The sequence below is a fragment of the Adiantum capillus-veneris genome, chromosome 18, assembly GCF_014529385.1.
Source record: "Adiantum capillus-veneris isolate H3 chromosome 18, ASM1452938v2, whole genome shotgun sequence".
Taxonomy (NCBI): Eukaryota; Viridiplantae; Streptophyta; class Polypodiopsida; order Polypodiales; family Pteridaceae; genus Adiantum; species Adiantum capillus-veneris.
Window position 1 is genome coordinate 118,708,873 of NC_140948.1, and position 15,164 is coordinate 118,724,036.

The following is a 15,164-nucleotide window of genomic DNA, read 5'->3' on the forward strand; positions in this document are numbered from 1 at the left end:
GTCATTGGCTTCCCAGAAGAATCTCATCCATTAAGGAGTCTCATTCTAGATTGAAACCCTTGATATCCTGGGTTGTTGACTTTCCAGAAGTATCTCATCCAATAAGGATATTCAATGGTTGGCACATCACAATGCAACATAAATGCTCACATATGCATCTTACAAGACATAGAAACATAAAGTCGCTGATGAACACACCCCCACAAATAACCATCCAGGTCCGGGCCATGAGCTGTTCAATGACTCCCTCATCACTCCTTCCGCAAATAACCTAAAAAGGTCCGAGCCATGAGACCAAACGCCCCCTAGACCGCAACCTGCATCGTTTGGAGGTGCTGAGAGTAACGACTACTCAGATTTCTTAATACTCCCCTCGTGAATAACCATCCAAGTCCGAGCCATGAGTAAAAACAACAGTTTTCAATCATTCAATACTCCCTCTGCAAATAACCACAAGGGTCCGGGCCATGAGTATGACCAAGCATTCTCAAACATCATTTCTCACTACTCTACCTAGGAGTAAAAATTACCAATCATTGAAACCAGATTAAAACCAAAGTCAAACAGTTCAAATCGGCACCAAGACAGATTTAAAACAGATAGCATCTATTTCAAACAATACTTTGTCAAACAGTGTTCAAAAGTATCTAACTATAAAACAACTAGAGAGTTCATTCAAGGTATAACCGGCCCATACAACGTAGAGGGCGGTACTATTTCAATTACCTGTTAACTTTACACAGAGCACTGAGAAGGGAAGAGAACACAGTTGCGTCCAGCGACTAGAATGTCACTGCGCACACGAGACCGACACCCTGTAGACCCCAAAGACTGGCGCCCCTTTCGGTATTTCTTTATTCAAATTAAGGTAGACGATCCGACCACTTAGCACAAGCTTTCACAAAGCTGTCCAAACCTGGCGAGGGCTGAAAACGCAGGTTTTCGACCGGATTTCGACAGCATAACGGCGCAAAAACCCCTGTAGGTCAAAAACACCTTTCTAGGACGGATTCCCTCGATATCTGGAAGCTTTCTGGTGAGCTGTCACAGAAATTCAGCGGGCTGTAATTCTCTGTTTTTCACTGCCGGGAGCCCAAAAGCCTGTACGCACATCCCAAGGCTCCCCCGATGTTCCCTTGCAGTTTAGGTGCGAAACCCTAAACCTGCAGAAAAACACAGCAGGCTGTAATTCCCTGTTTCGGATCGTTTTTAGCGGAGCGAACACGCCTACGCGTGTCCCAAGGGCTCCCGCACGCAATGGGACAGTTCCCCTGTGAATTGGACGAGTTTTCACAAGAGAAAACTCTCCAAACTCGCAATCTTTCGTGATGGAACTGTGCGTACCTGTGGGGGATTAGCAATTAGCTAATCCGGTTCCTGTTCAGAAGGCTCTTGCCTTGGCAAACGCGCATAAACCCCCAGAACTGTACATAGGTCAAATGAGAAGCCCACTAGTGGGGCATAACATATTGTACGTAGGGGAGAAAGAGAGCAGTATGTAGCGTGCGGGGCATCACTCCCATCACCATACTGTGCATAGAGGGCAAGGTAAGCATTCCATAGCTTCTGTACCTGCTACAATCCACCTGAGGCTGAAAATGGCGCCCCCTTTGTTGATATGCAGCTCGTTTTTGCCTCCCAGAGTGGCAGAATCGCTCACAGGCTGACACGTCGCCCAGTTTCCGAGTTTGGGCTTTCCCTGCTAAAAATATCTCAACTGGTGCGTCAGTTGACTTGGCAGCAGAGCAATAAAATGTTCCCCTTGTCATTCCAGCGCTAATGACGGAACACATTTTCCGGTCAAAAATAGCAGTTCCCTAAATTTTAGGAGATGCTTCCACGGCGTCCCTATCGGTCTCCTGACCATCATTGAAGACTACCATTTGACCAACATCTACAATGTGGGTTAATTTACTGGCCCCTTTCAACTTATAAAGTTGCAGTGACTCGACGAGTGGCCCAAATTCCAGTTTGGCGCACACGAGCTTCCATACTCATCAGAATTCAGTGCTAACTTGCCCGGGCAGTCCCTGTCTGATCGACCTAGATCCCCGATGTGAGAAACCCATTTGGCTGCAGCCGTTTCACATTGGCCATGCAATGTCCACTTGCACCTTTTCAAGGGTTTTGGGACAAACAAGTAAAAATAAAATAAATATATCTAATACTTATTTACGGAAGGCAACAAGAAAAATACACCTCCTGGTGACACACCCCACCCTTGAAATACTGCAAGCGACCTCGCTTGCATGCCAATAATACATGCAGATATCTCCTAATATCACATATATTCTATGATGGGAATCCAAGATATACATGCTTCCGGAAATGTAGCGTTGGACGATTAAACAATCCCACCAACCTGGCTACGACACATATATCAAGCATAGAAGTCTTCTAGTGTACTCTTGAGCACAAACTTCTCTAGCTAAATTCTGTATGGAAAGAGTAGATACAATTGCTTAACTACTCTCTTGAGCATCATGAACCATGCTCTTGCCTTGCTCCAAAAAGGTTGCATCAAGTCACTGTGGGTTCCATTTGAAAGGCTTCAAGATACAATTGCAATAGCTGAGGTGAATCAAGCAATTCAGATTCTTCCATCCATTTGGCATCTAATGATGGATAGTTCTTGAACTTCACCAAATAGCGTCTTGAAACTTTTCCTCTAACCTTTCTTTCTTTATGTGCCAATATCTGTTCAGGAACAAGGATTTCATCCAATTCTTCCACTTCGGGTTGTTCCTCATCAAGCATATTCTCTGGCACATCACCAACAAAGGGCCTTAGAAGGCTGACATGAAAAGCATTATGTATTTTCCAGCCTTCTGGTAGCTTTAACCTGTAAGCTACATCGCTAATCTTTTCTGAAATCTGAAAAGGACCATAATATCGCATACTGAGCTTAGGAAACAAGCGTTCCTTGCCTTTCCTTTTCCTTAACCTGGCCTTTTCAAAGCGCAAAAGTACCCAATCACCTAGTGAAAATACAAGTTCACGACGGTGACGATCAGCAGCTTTCTTTTGCTTAGCTTGAGTGTTCTCAAGAGCAATCTTTATCTTCTTGTATGTTTCATCCATATCTTGCACATACTTGTCTGCCTCAAATATCTTGTCCTTAGTCTGCAAAATGGGTGGGACTTTCTTTCCTCCTTCCACTATCTCAAATGGTGCCTTACCTGTTGATGTATGCACAGTGTTATTGTAAGCATATTCAACCAATGGGAGATGGTGTTCCCAAGTTGCCTTGTGCTCTGAGACATAACATTTGAGTAGGTCCAAGACAGTAGAATTTGCCTCTTCTGACTGTCCATCAGTTTGCGGATGAAACGAAGAAGAGAACTTGAGCGTAGTGCCCATGTTCTCAAACAATGCCTTCCAGAAAAGACTCGTCATACGTGGATCCCTGTCACTGACAATTGACTGAGGCATCCCATGATATTTAAAGATACTGCTCATGAATATCTTGACCATGTGTTCTGGCTTTATCTTCTTCCTAACAGGAATGAAATGGGCCTGCTTACTGAACCTACAAATGATAGTCCAAATCCCATCATTTCCTGTTTGCGTCCTTGGAAGATCAAAGATAAAGTCCATTGCTATACTTTCCCATGGCCTATCAGGGATCGGCAATGGCTGCAACAATCCCGGTTGCTTTTGTCTGTCAAATTTGACTTTTTGGCATACTCAGCATGATCTTACAAATGTGTCAACATCTTGACGCAAAGCTGGTCAATAAAAGAATGCCTCAACCCCTTTCACTGTCGCATCAATTCCACGATGCCCAGCATAAGGTGGAGCATGACTTTCCATCAAAATCTTTGGCCGTAACTGTTTAGTAACGCATAACTTTCCATGCATCATGAGAAAGTCATTCTTAAGCATATAGTGCTCATGATGTTGCCCATCAACAAGCTGGTCATAGATCCTTGCAAAATCTGAATCTTCAGCATATTGTGTCTTCATTTCGTCTAGTTCACAATGGTACGGAATTGACACTGCTGAAATTTGGGGCTTTCGTGACAACGCATCAGCCACCACGTTCTTTTTCCCTTGCACATGCACAATCTGAAAATGGAACATTGACAAGATGTTTGCCCATCGCATATGCTTCTCAGACAACTTCGTCTGTGTAAGAAAATATCGCAAGGTTTGATGATCCGTTTGGACAACAAAATCAGCCCCTAGCAAATAGTGTTTCCAACTAGTGAGAGCATGAATTACTGCCAGCAATTCTTTCTCATAGACTTGCAAGGTCCTTTCAGTCTTCAAAAGAATTCTGCTCTCATATGCGACTACTCGGCCATTCTGCATTAGAACTGCACCAAGACTATGGCCACACGCATCACATTGAACCACAAAAGGTTTAGAAAGATCTGGCAAAATAATTACCGGATCTGAAGTCAGCTTCTCTTTCAAGTGTTTGAACGCTAAAATTTCCTTGGCTGTCCACTTGAAAGTAACTCCTTTTCCTTGCAGTGCATGGAGTGGAGAAGCAATCTCAGCAAAATTTCGGATGAACCTCCTGTAATAGGAACATAAGCCTAGAAAGCTTCGAATGTCATGTACGGACTTCAAGTCTGGCCATGACCTAATTGCTTCCACTTTAGCGGGATCCATGCGTACCCCATCCTTTGAAACAATGTGCCCAAGGAAGTGAATCTCTTGCAAAAAGAATTCACTCTTCTTCGCATTAATGAGCAGCCTGTTCTTACGTAACTCATTGAAAACTGCAGTCAAGTGATCCCTATGCTCCTCTTCAGACTTTTGAGTAGACAATCATGTCATCAAAGAAGGTACCCACGAAGTTTCTATGTGGTCTAAAAATTATGTCCATCATTCTATTAAATGTGGCAGGAGCATTTGTGAGACCAAATGGCATGACAAGAAACTCATAGAGACCAAATGTTGTCATGAACGCAGTCTTATGGACATCTTCTGGTCTAATGCGTATCTGATGATACCCGCTCTTTAGGTCTATTCTTGTAAACAATGACGCTCCCTCAAGCCGATCAAGAATGTCATCTATCCTTGATATGGGGAACCTGTTCTTGATAGTATTCTTATTCAAGGCGCGATAGTCAATGCACATGCACCATGAACCATCCTTCTTCTGCACTAAGAGTACAGGCGAACAAAAAGGGGATGAATTGGGCTGAATCAGCCCCTTCTCTAAAAGCTCGTTGACCTGACCCATAATCTCTTTCTGCTGGGCTGCACTAACCCTGTATGGTGGGTCTATTCGATGGACTAGAACCTGGCACAAGATCTATAGTATGATCCTCAGGTCTCTCAGGAGGTAACTCCCCTGGCAAAGAGTCCGAAAAACAATCACTAAAACCACTCAAAAAAGTTGGCCTGTCTTTATCTAAGGTAGACAAATTAGATACAACTTGAGGTACTTCTTTTGCAAAGATCAAGTACGCAGAAAGATGATTCTTTATTACAGATGAAATAGCAAAAGCAGAAACAACTGGAACATACTCGCCTTTAAGCTTTACATCAAGGACATGAGTCTTTCCTCTATGTACAAGGGTAATCTTTTTGTTGTAAGTATCCACCATAGCATGCAACCTGTAACACCATGGGATACCCAATAACACATCACAGCCCTCAAGCGGCATAATATGAAATTCTTCCGCATCCACATAGCTCTGAATGTGCAGACGAAGCTTTCCTTGAATGGGAGTAACAGGCTCTGAATGTCCTGGGCATGCCAAACCTGCTTCGCCTGTCATACCCATCTCCTCTGCACGAATGCCCAACTTTGATGCCAATTCAGGTGATATGAAATTTGCACGGGCTCCTGGATCAAAGAAAACCAGCACTGTCTGGTCTCTAACTTTGCCCCAAGCTCTGCACAGCTCCGTGGCATCTGTGTTTGGCTGATCTCCAACCAAATCAGGAACAAGTCCTGCACTCGGCTTTGGCTTCTTCCCTTTATGGTCTGACTTGTCATCCTTATCCTGTGACTTCTTCTGTGGGCACTCATTTGCAAAGTGTCCTTCCTGTTCACAAATGTAGCATTTCTTGGCCTCCCTAAGAGCTTTCCTTTCTTGAAAAGTTTTGCCAGAAAAATGCCTCTTTTGTCCTTGTCCTCGTCCCGAAGAAGACTTAGACTGCTTCTTGGACGTATCACCTTCTTCAGTGGAGGGCTTCTTTGTGGGAGGCTCAGAAGGCTTTGCTGCAACATTTCCCTTGGCTGAAAACTGTTTGCCCTGGGACCCTTTCTTGTGGCTATTAAATCCATCGGAATCTCCCTTCGACAGATTGCTGGCCACTCTTGCATTCTCTATCAACTGAAACATATTCATGACAGTGGTCTTTGTGCAGTAGTCCCTGATTTTCTTGGGCAATCCGCAACAGTACTTCTCAATCTGTTCTGACAATGGCACAAACCTGTAAGAGGTGACTAGCAACAGTGCGGCCCAAAACTATTTATTGTACTCTTCCAAATTCGCACACTGTTTAGCATTCAACTCGTGCCATTCTGTCATCACATCCACTTCAAAAGTGTTTGTCAACCATGCAAGCGCAAAAAGCTGTTTGAATTGGACCCACGTTGTTGGGGCTTGACCCTGGTTCAACAATGCAGTCCACCATTGGAGCGCATTCCCTTTCAAGAAAGTGGCAGCCTTGCGTATCTTTGAAGATTCCGTGAAGTTTCCTCCAGCATAAGCTGCATCGAACTGTTGTATGAAGGTCAAAGCCTTCAATTGGTCCTCAGTTCCTCTGAAAGTTTCAGACTTCACTCCCTGCCCACCTTCCTTGTAATCCTTAAGCTGACTCAAAGGAGCCACATTATCATAAACAGGTGCCTGTAACAGTGGTGCTCCATGAGTGTTCATTCCAGCACTCGCATCAACTGTTTTCCCTGTCATATCTGCATTTTGTACACATGGCTGCGAAAAACCAGCCATACCAAATTGTGTTCCAGGCACTCGAAACTGGCCATAGGCACCCTGAAAACCTGGTTGGACACCCATGTTCGCGTACATAGGGTTACCCATGCCTGTTTGCATTGTCCCGAACACATTCTCTGGCATATAACCTGTGGAAGGTCCAGCCATAGCTTGAAACACTGAACCACCTCCAAAATAACCAGGATAAGTATTAGGTAATGGAAGGGTCTGACGCATAGCCTGTTCATTGCTCCCTTGACCATTCACAAACGGTTCCTGTCCAGCTAAAGCAAGTTGCTTTGGATCATTGGACACCGCTAGTTGCTCAACCACATGGGCTTTCCCTCGAGCATCACGAGTCCTCTGCGCATTGGAAATCTCCTTTTCCTGCAACGGCTCAGTCATGCCCTGTGTAGGAGGCTGAAAACCCTGTGTCGAAGCCTGTAAGAATTCCTGCATCCTTGGGTTGTTAGCCAACTGCTGAAACATGTCCATGCAACAACGCAGTTGAGTTCTAAACAACCTGTCCTCTTCTTGAAGAGTTGAAGGAATTTTCTCTGTGCCATGTGAGGAAGATCCCTCTTGAGGTACTTGGTCTCTCTTCTCTGCCATATCGACAAGCTCTGTGTTGATTTCACCCACAACAATCCACACTGCACTTTTTGAAGAAAAAGTGACTATCCCGTCGATGCAACCATATAACCGGCCCGTACAACGTAGAGGGCGGTACTATTTCAATTACCTGTTAACTTTACACAGAGCACTGAGAAGGGAAGAGAACACAGTTGCGTCCAGCGACTAGAATGTCACTGCGCACACGAGACCGACACCCTGTAGACCCCAAAGACTGGCGCCCCTTTCGGTATTTCTTTATTCAAATTAAGGTAGACGATCCGACCACTTAGCACAAGCTTTCACAAAGCTGTCCAAACCTGGCGAGGGCTGAAAACGCAGGTTTTCGACCGGATTTCGACAACATAACGGCGCAAAAACCCCTGTAGGTCAAAAACACCTGTCTAGGACGGATTCCCTCGATATCTGGAAGCTTTCTGGTCAGCTGTCACAGAAATTCAGCGGGCTGTAATTCTCTGTTTTTCACTGCCGGGAGCCCAAAATCCTGTACACGCATCCCAAGGCTCTCACGAGGCTCCCCCGATGTTCCCTTGCAGTTTAGGTGCGAAACCCTAAACCTGCAGAAAAACACAGCAGGCTGTAATTCCCTGTTTCGGATCGTTTTTAGCGGAGCGAACACGCCTACGCGTGTCCCAAGGGCTCCCGCACGCAATGGGACGGTTCCCCTGTGAATTGAACGAGTTTTCACACGAGAAAACTCTCCAAACTCGCAATCTTTCGTGATGGAACTGTGCGTACCTGTGGGGGATTAGCAATTAGCTAATCCGGTTCCTGTTCAGAAGGCTCTTGCCTTGGCAAACGCGCATAAACCCCCAGAACTGTACATAGGTCAAATGAGAAGCCCACTAGTGGGGCATAACATATTGTACGTAGGGGAGAAAGAGAGCAGTATGTAGCGTGCGGGGCATCACTCCCATCACCATACTGTGCATAGAGGGCAAGGTAAGCATTCCATAGCTTCTGTACCTGCTACAATCCACCTGAGGCTGAAAATGGCGCCCCCTTTGTTGATATGCAGCTCGTTTTTGCCTCCCAGAGTGGCAGAATCGCTCACAGGCTGACACGTCGCCCAGTTTCCGAGTTTGGGCTTTCCCTGCTAAAAATATCTCAACTGGTGCGTCAGTTGACTTGGCAGCAGAGCAATAAAATGTTCCCCTTGTCATTCCAGAGCTAATGACGAAACACATTTTCCGGTCAAAAATAGCAGTTCCCTAAATTTTAGGAGATGCTTCCACGGCGTCCCTATCGGTCTCCTGACCATCATTGAAGACTACCATTTGACCAACATCTACAATGTGGGTTAATTTACTGGCCCCTTTCAACTTATAAAGTTGCAGTGACTCGACGAGTGGCCCAAATTCCAGTTTGGCGCACACGAGCTTCCATACTCATCAGAATTCAGTGCTAACTGGCCCGGGCAGTCCCTGTCTGATCGACCTAGATCCCCGATGTGAGAAACCCATTTGGCTGCAGCCGTTTCACATTGGCCATGCAATGTCCACTTGCACCTTTTCAAGGGTTTTGGGACAAACAAGTAAAAATAAAATAAATATATCTAATACTTATTTATGGAAGGCAACAAGAAAAATACACCTCCTGGTGACACAAGGTTTTGTACGGACAACCGAACTTTGAAGACGACTCGCTTGCGCGGTGATGGTTCGGTTGCGAACCTGGAGAGTCGCATCATTCTTGTCATGCCAGGGCATGCCCAAGAGAACATCGCAATTGCCCAACTTCATAATGTGGAAATCTGCTTTTCCATGATAATCTTGGATAGTCACTAGAAGAGTACCAATTGTCACAAAATGGTGACGTGGCAGCAGACCCCAGACACACACGTGGCAGTACGAACCCGTAAAAAGCGTTGACAGACTGCCGTACAGAAATCCCAAAATTTGCGGCGCAATTCGCGGAGCCGCTGACATGGCCTACCGTACGAATTTCCTGGTTTTACATTGGCTGAAAAAAATCACTAACGGCTTTTGGGGCTTATTGCTTTATTTTTAGAAGCTTTTAAGCTTTGATTTTGAGGCTCTGCGCTTTTGGGCATCCCTTGTATCAATAAATAAGTGGGCAGGGCCTCACTTCTCAAAGCATCTGGACATAGAGTCTAAGAGTGAGCACCTACCCACTCTCTTGTACTTTGAACACACATTAATATAAAAAGAAATACCGAAAAGGACGCAAGTCTTTAGGGCCAATATCTATAGGCACGGAACTACGCCAGGCCGTGTCGACTCAAGTGTGAATTGTGAACTATTTTTGAAGTGAATCTCTATTGTGTCGCAGTAGAATATTGACTTGGGGTGTCCAAGTTTGTTACAGTGGTATCAGAGCACGGCCGATTTCTCTTCTACCGGGAAATTAGATCCTTTTCTCGCAACACTTATGGATTCCAATAGAGATCAGTCGACTTCTTTTGCATCTGGGAAGAAGATTCTCATGAAGAGTAGGGCCCACCTCGGCCAACTCAGGCTGAGATTGAAGAGATGGAACGTCGACAATTGGTTGACGACGCAACAAAGATGCTGATCAACATTACGAAGGATCCAAAATTTGCAAAATTTTTGACTCACCAATCCTTTGAAGAAGTGCACACCCAGTGGCAGAAGGCCACAAAGCCACCCATCAAACCGGCACTCAAGAAACCTCCTTCTCCAAGGATGTTTACAGAGCAAGAATTAGAAGAGGTGGTTCAGACACAGCTCCGCCAGCTTTTGGACGCGAACAATAAAGCCAAAAAGCACGACAAAAAGCAGAAGAAAGGAACTCACTTCCCGGGTTATTTGGGTCATCAATCTCCTTTTGCATCGCCAAGAAAGCAGAAGAAGCGTGTACGATTTGAAGGACTACCCAGTTCTTCTTCTTCTTCTTTTTCTTCTGACAGATCTTCTAGCTCTTTTGACTCGAGCGAAGAAGACAGAAAAGGGAAAAAGCGAAGCAAAAAGCAAAGCTTCGGAAAGGGCAAGAAAAAGGCAAAGAAGCCTAAGTTTCGCCCAGTTTCTGACAGTTCTACAGAGGACTCATCCTCAAGTAGTTCTGACTCCGACAATCACATGTTTTATGCAAAGAAGAAGCATTTCTATAAAGCCAACCAGTATGACTTCCTCGAAGATAAAAGCAAGAAAGTTAGAGAATTCAAAGAAGGCGGACAGTCAATTAAGTTTGACTCTTTTTCTGGATTTCAAGATGCTCCGAGGGCTTTGGCCTTCATACAACAGTTTGATATAGCTTTCTCTGGAGGGCATTACTTAGAGCACTCCAAGATTCGGAGGGCTACCTCTTTCTTCAAGGGAAATGCTCGAACATAGTGGTCCACCCTTCTGCTGAGAAAGGAAGCTTCGATTAAATGTTTGAAATTCAAAAGGCTTTTTATTCTTCTTGGCTGACTCAGGAGTACGAACGAGATATACGAACTGCTTGGAATCATCTGCGGATGACCAAGAGAGATTCTTTGGATGCGTATTGCGAGCGATTTTGGAGCTTTTTCTACCAGCCTCTTCATTTAAGAAGGTCTCGTTTAAAGAATTGATTGAGCGATTTTGTTGCGGACTTCCTACAAAGATCCGAGATTATTGCTTAGAACAAAAGTCAAATTCTATTCAAGAATTAATGGGTCATGCGGAACGGGGTTTTACCATACATTCAGGCAATCTGACTTACCCCACTGATGAGATCTTGACTCAGAGAACCGAACAGACTTCTAATAATGAAAGTAAAAAGTGAAAGAGCTCCCAAGAAAAAGAAGACAAGGATTCACGACCCGGCTCGCTCTTCGAGAGAGGGCCAACTACATCAAAGAGGGAAAGTGTTTCGGATGCAGGGAACATGGACACATCTCCACAAAGTGCCCTAAAAAGGCACAGCGAGAACAGAATGAAGATAGGGCAGAGAGTTCGAGAGTAGCTAAGGAACGTGGACAAAAAGGCAAGATGAAAGCAAGACTAATTCCACATTGCATGGGTATTGACCCAAGCACGATTGATCAAAGTACAGAACTTTGTCGAACTTGGGGCAAAGTGAAAGATCAAGAAGCCCTGATGCATCTCTCTGTCTTGAACCGTGTGAGTCAAGAGCAATGTTCAGCTCCAACTCACACACATCAGCCTCTGGCCTAAGCATATCCATGAATGACTGAATGTGTACGGTTTCCTTTTGTTTTCTCCCTTATGGCCACATTGGCCTTTACGTGGGAGGTTGTTGGGGTAAAGCCCCACGTGGCCAGTTAGGCAAACGCCTGCCCACTTCACTTATTCATTATTTACATAATAGAATAAGGGGACTCACATATTCATAGTTAGTTGTTGCCCCAGCAAACATAGATCTCCTCTTCTTCTCTCTTCTCCATTGCTGTAAACACACACGCTCTCTCACTCACGCACTTCAATTATAACCCTAATGAAGAGGAGACTTCAATTTACAACTGAAGATGTGCTAGCACCTAAAGAAATCCTCGACCACAACCTTCTAATTTCAGGGATTCTTGTGACAATTCAATTCCATCTGCACGACCTCGCCTTATTGTTCGTCAACGAGAAACTTTTTAACAAGAAGGCAAGTGCTTCGAATGTTTCCGGTCGGGACATACCTCTTGTGTTTGTTCACACAAAGGGAATAAACCTCCTTAGCAACCTCCTTGTTTCATGACCAATGGTCAGAAGATCTTGAACCACTTGGATAAAGTCTATGATAGGATAATGCCTATGAATGAGCTCACATTGAGGTACAATTGCGAACTTTGGAGATGCAACAGGTGATACTTCACGCAAACAAGCTGATCTCTTCGGAACCATCTTGCCTCTCAAGCATAGAGTTTTCTATTCAACCTTCATCAAATGCATGAGATGCATCGGGTGATACTTCTGACAGGGAAGTGGACATCTTTGGAAGGCAACATCTTGATGATGCATCTCTCTCTCAAGGAGGGAGGATCTTGTTCCCATGGTGTTGTATTAGGAGGTCCGGATTTAGAGGGGGCTTAGAAACTTTGACTGGTCCATCATCCAAAAAACCATTGCATGTTTTCCTTCTATATTAAAATACTCCTCATGGGATTCAGCACACGAACAAGATAGATACGTTCCAACACAATAATTGATAACTTTTTCAGGAATAAAAGAGATGTGCCTATAACATCTTTCAGTAGGAGTGCAGTGCTGACTTCAAATGACAAGCATTACCGTTTATAAACAACCTTTAGACCTCTCCATTCAACAAAATTGCAAAGCTTTGGTCCCCTCGTTAGTATGAGGCCACTAAGTTCTCGAATAGCCTGGATATTGCATTACAAAAAAATGAGGGTTACCCCTTGACAGTATACAAAAAAACAAATGGCATCAACAAAACAACTTTACATGCACAATCCAGCTCTGACATCAGACCTTCTGCCTCTCTTTCTGTGTATATGGTGAATACCATTTCGTGAGGCGAACTTTGCCTTGGCGACTGATGAGCAGCACAAAGTGAATCTGCAGACAAAAAGCACGCCTCCATATTGAATCTCACACGGCAATACATTGCCTTATTCGTATTCTCCATTAAAAAAGAAACCACACTCCCCATCAACTACTTTGTGTATATCTATGTCAGCAAAGGTTTTGTGGGAAGGACCCATATTTTCTAATCAATGCATATGGCTTCAACGCTGCGTGACTCTCTCTCTCTCTCTCTCTCTCTCTCTCTCTCTCACACACACACACACACACACAAGATCTAACCATGCTGGGCGATGTGCGAAAGACGACTGCTGGCTCGATCTTTCGTTGCCTCTTCGAAGATCGTGCAAAATGAAAGTTGAGGAGGTGTTTGCTGGATTTGTATTGTATTGTTTATTTTTGAGATTATTTGGTCCTTAACGGCTCACATGGTAGGTGATAAGGGCTTGGGAGTTCTCACACGTAAGAACATATGAATACAGATGTAGGTAGCTTTGATGAGCTTAATGGTGGCAAGAATGCTTCCATGTGACAAGCGATGGGTTGTAGTAGACACAATAGCCCCACTCGATGACACATGGGGTTGTAGATAAGGACAATGGTCGTGGAGCCACCATGCGGGAATGTAATAGAAGTTAATAGTAGGCAAGACACATATTTGGTAGAGAGAGAGAGAGAGAGAGAGCTTGTCCTTCCTCTTCAGCAAAGCATGGTAGCTTGCTTTGGAGATGATGCAGAGTCTATACTGGGTTTGTACTTTGTAGTCATGTGGCAAGTCCAATATGTGTACTTCACAAAAAAAGTAAACCAAAAGATGAGTCAGAATTTGTCTAGTTTTAGTTTTTAATAAATTTGACACATTTATCAATTATTTTGTGATCGTCCATCTTTATGTTTGAAAAAAAATAAATGTAATTTTCCTTGCACCAGAAGTTTGCATAGTCCTTCCCAAATTTTATAGCATGTGGGAATATGCCATTCCCATGGAAACTTAAAATTTCAAGTGTGTTTGTTCGATGTATTCATTCGACCTAGAAGAGAATTTTGAATTTTTTGCTTATCCTCCTATTCAAGCATTCATTTGTCAGTCGACTAGACAAGTGCAATATTGTTGATTGAAACCTTTATGATGGGACTTGCTTCTTAAACAAGTTTTTTGGTCAATGCCAACTACTACTTGGAGGCAAATTTATTACAGCAAGTATATCTGTGATTTAACATTCCATGTGTAGAGTCTATGTCTCAACATTCCATATGTGCTTTGTGTTTCCTAAGCTTGCCCCAAAATAAGAGTATCTTTAGATCAACAAAATCCTTTATTGTTAAGCTCAAAAGATTCAACACAATTAAACACAACAATGATTAATATTTCAATGGACTTTTTCCAAATTTTGCATCAAGTATATCAAGAGATTCAACATAGCTCTTATCACTATTATGTTGTTAAAAACTTGATTTGCTATTCAAGTAAGACCATGAAAACACGCGGTGATCTTTTTAAGCTAGCATAAAGTCAACTCTTACTAGCTTACATTATTTGGCAATGCTTTGCCTTCAAGAATACAACAAGTACCTTTGAAAGAGTATCAAAAGCGATGTGGGGTGGCCACATGGTGGGTAGGGGTATATCTAGGGAGTGTTGACGAATGTATGATGATATCTAGGTAATTTTCTTGAATGTATATGTAGGTAGTACTATTGCAAGAATATGGAAAAGCAAAGAAAAAACAATCAAAGCTTAAATCACTCAATTTGGTCCTATTTGGTATGATGCTTGATATGACACTCTTTGGATCCTTCATTGCATCATTATGCACATGCATTGAACAAGATTGTTTCTCTTGTCACCTATGTCTCGCATTGTAAAAGATTCTATGAGGGCATACACGGTGATCATGCATAAAGTCTTAACAAGCCACATGGTGGGTAGGGGTATATCTAGGGAGTGTTGAGGAATGTATGCTAATATCTAGGTAATTTTCTTGAATCTATATGTAGGTAGTACTATTGCAAAAATATGAAAAAGCAAAGAAAAAACAATAAAAGCGAGGAGTAAATCACTCAATTTGGTCCTATTTGGTATGATGCTTGATATGCCACTCTTTGGATCCTTCATTGTCTCGCATTGTAAAAGATTCTATGAGGGCATACACGGTGATCATGCATAAAGTCTTATCAAGTTAAAAATGTA

General features: G+C 43.5%; 1 protein-coding gene across 1 annotated transcript in view; it reads right to left on the bottom strand.

The window, feature by feature from the left end:
- The window catches only part of LOC147436286 (AP-1 complex subunit sigma-1), a 57,816-nt gene extending 44,409 nt beyond the window's left edge, over nucleotides 1-13,407 (bottom strand). Inside the window, exons 1-3 of the mRNA XM_086488130.1 lie at nucleotides 13,256-13,407; nucleotides 12,920-13,006; nucleotides 12,719-12,810 (exon numbers count right to left, since the gene is read on the bottom strand). Of these exons, the coding sequence (XP_086344256.1) occupies nucleotides 12,719-12,810; nucleotides 12,920-13,006; nucleotides 13,256-13,258 (182 nt within the window). The 5' untranslated portion in view covers nucleotides 13,259-13,407. The remainder of the gene's footprint in view (nucleotides 1-12,718; nucleotides 12,811-12,919; nucleotides 13,007-13,255) is intronic.
- Between the last annotated feature and the right edge of the window lie 1,757 nt (nucleotides 13,408-15,164).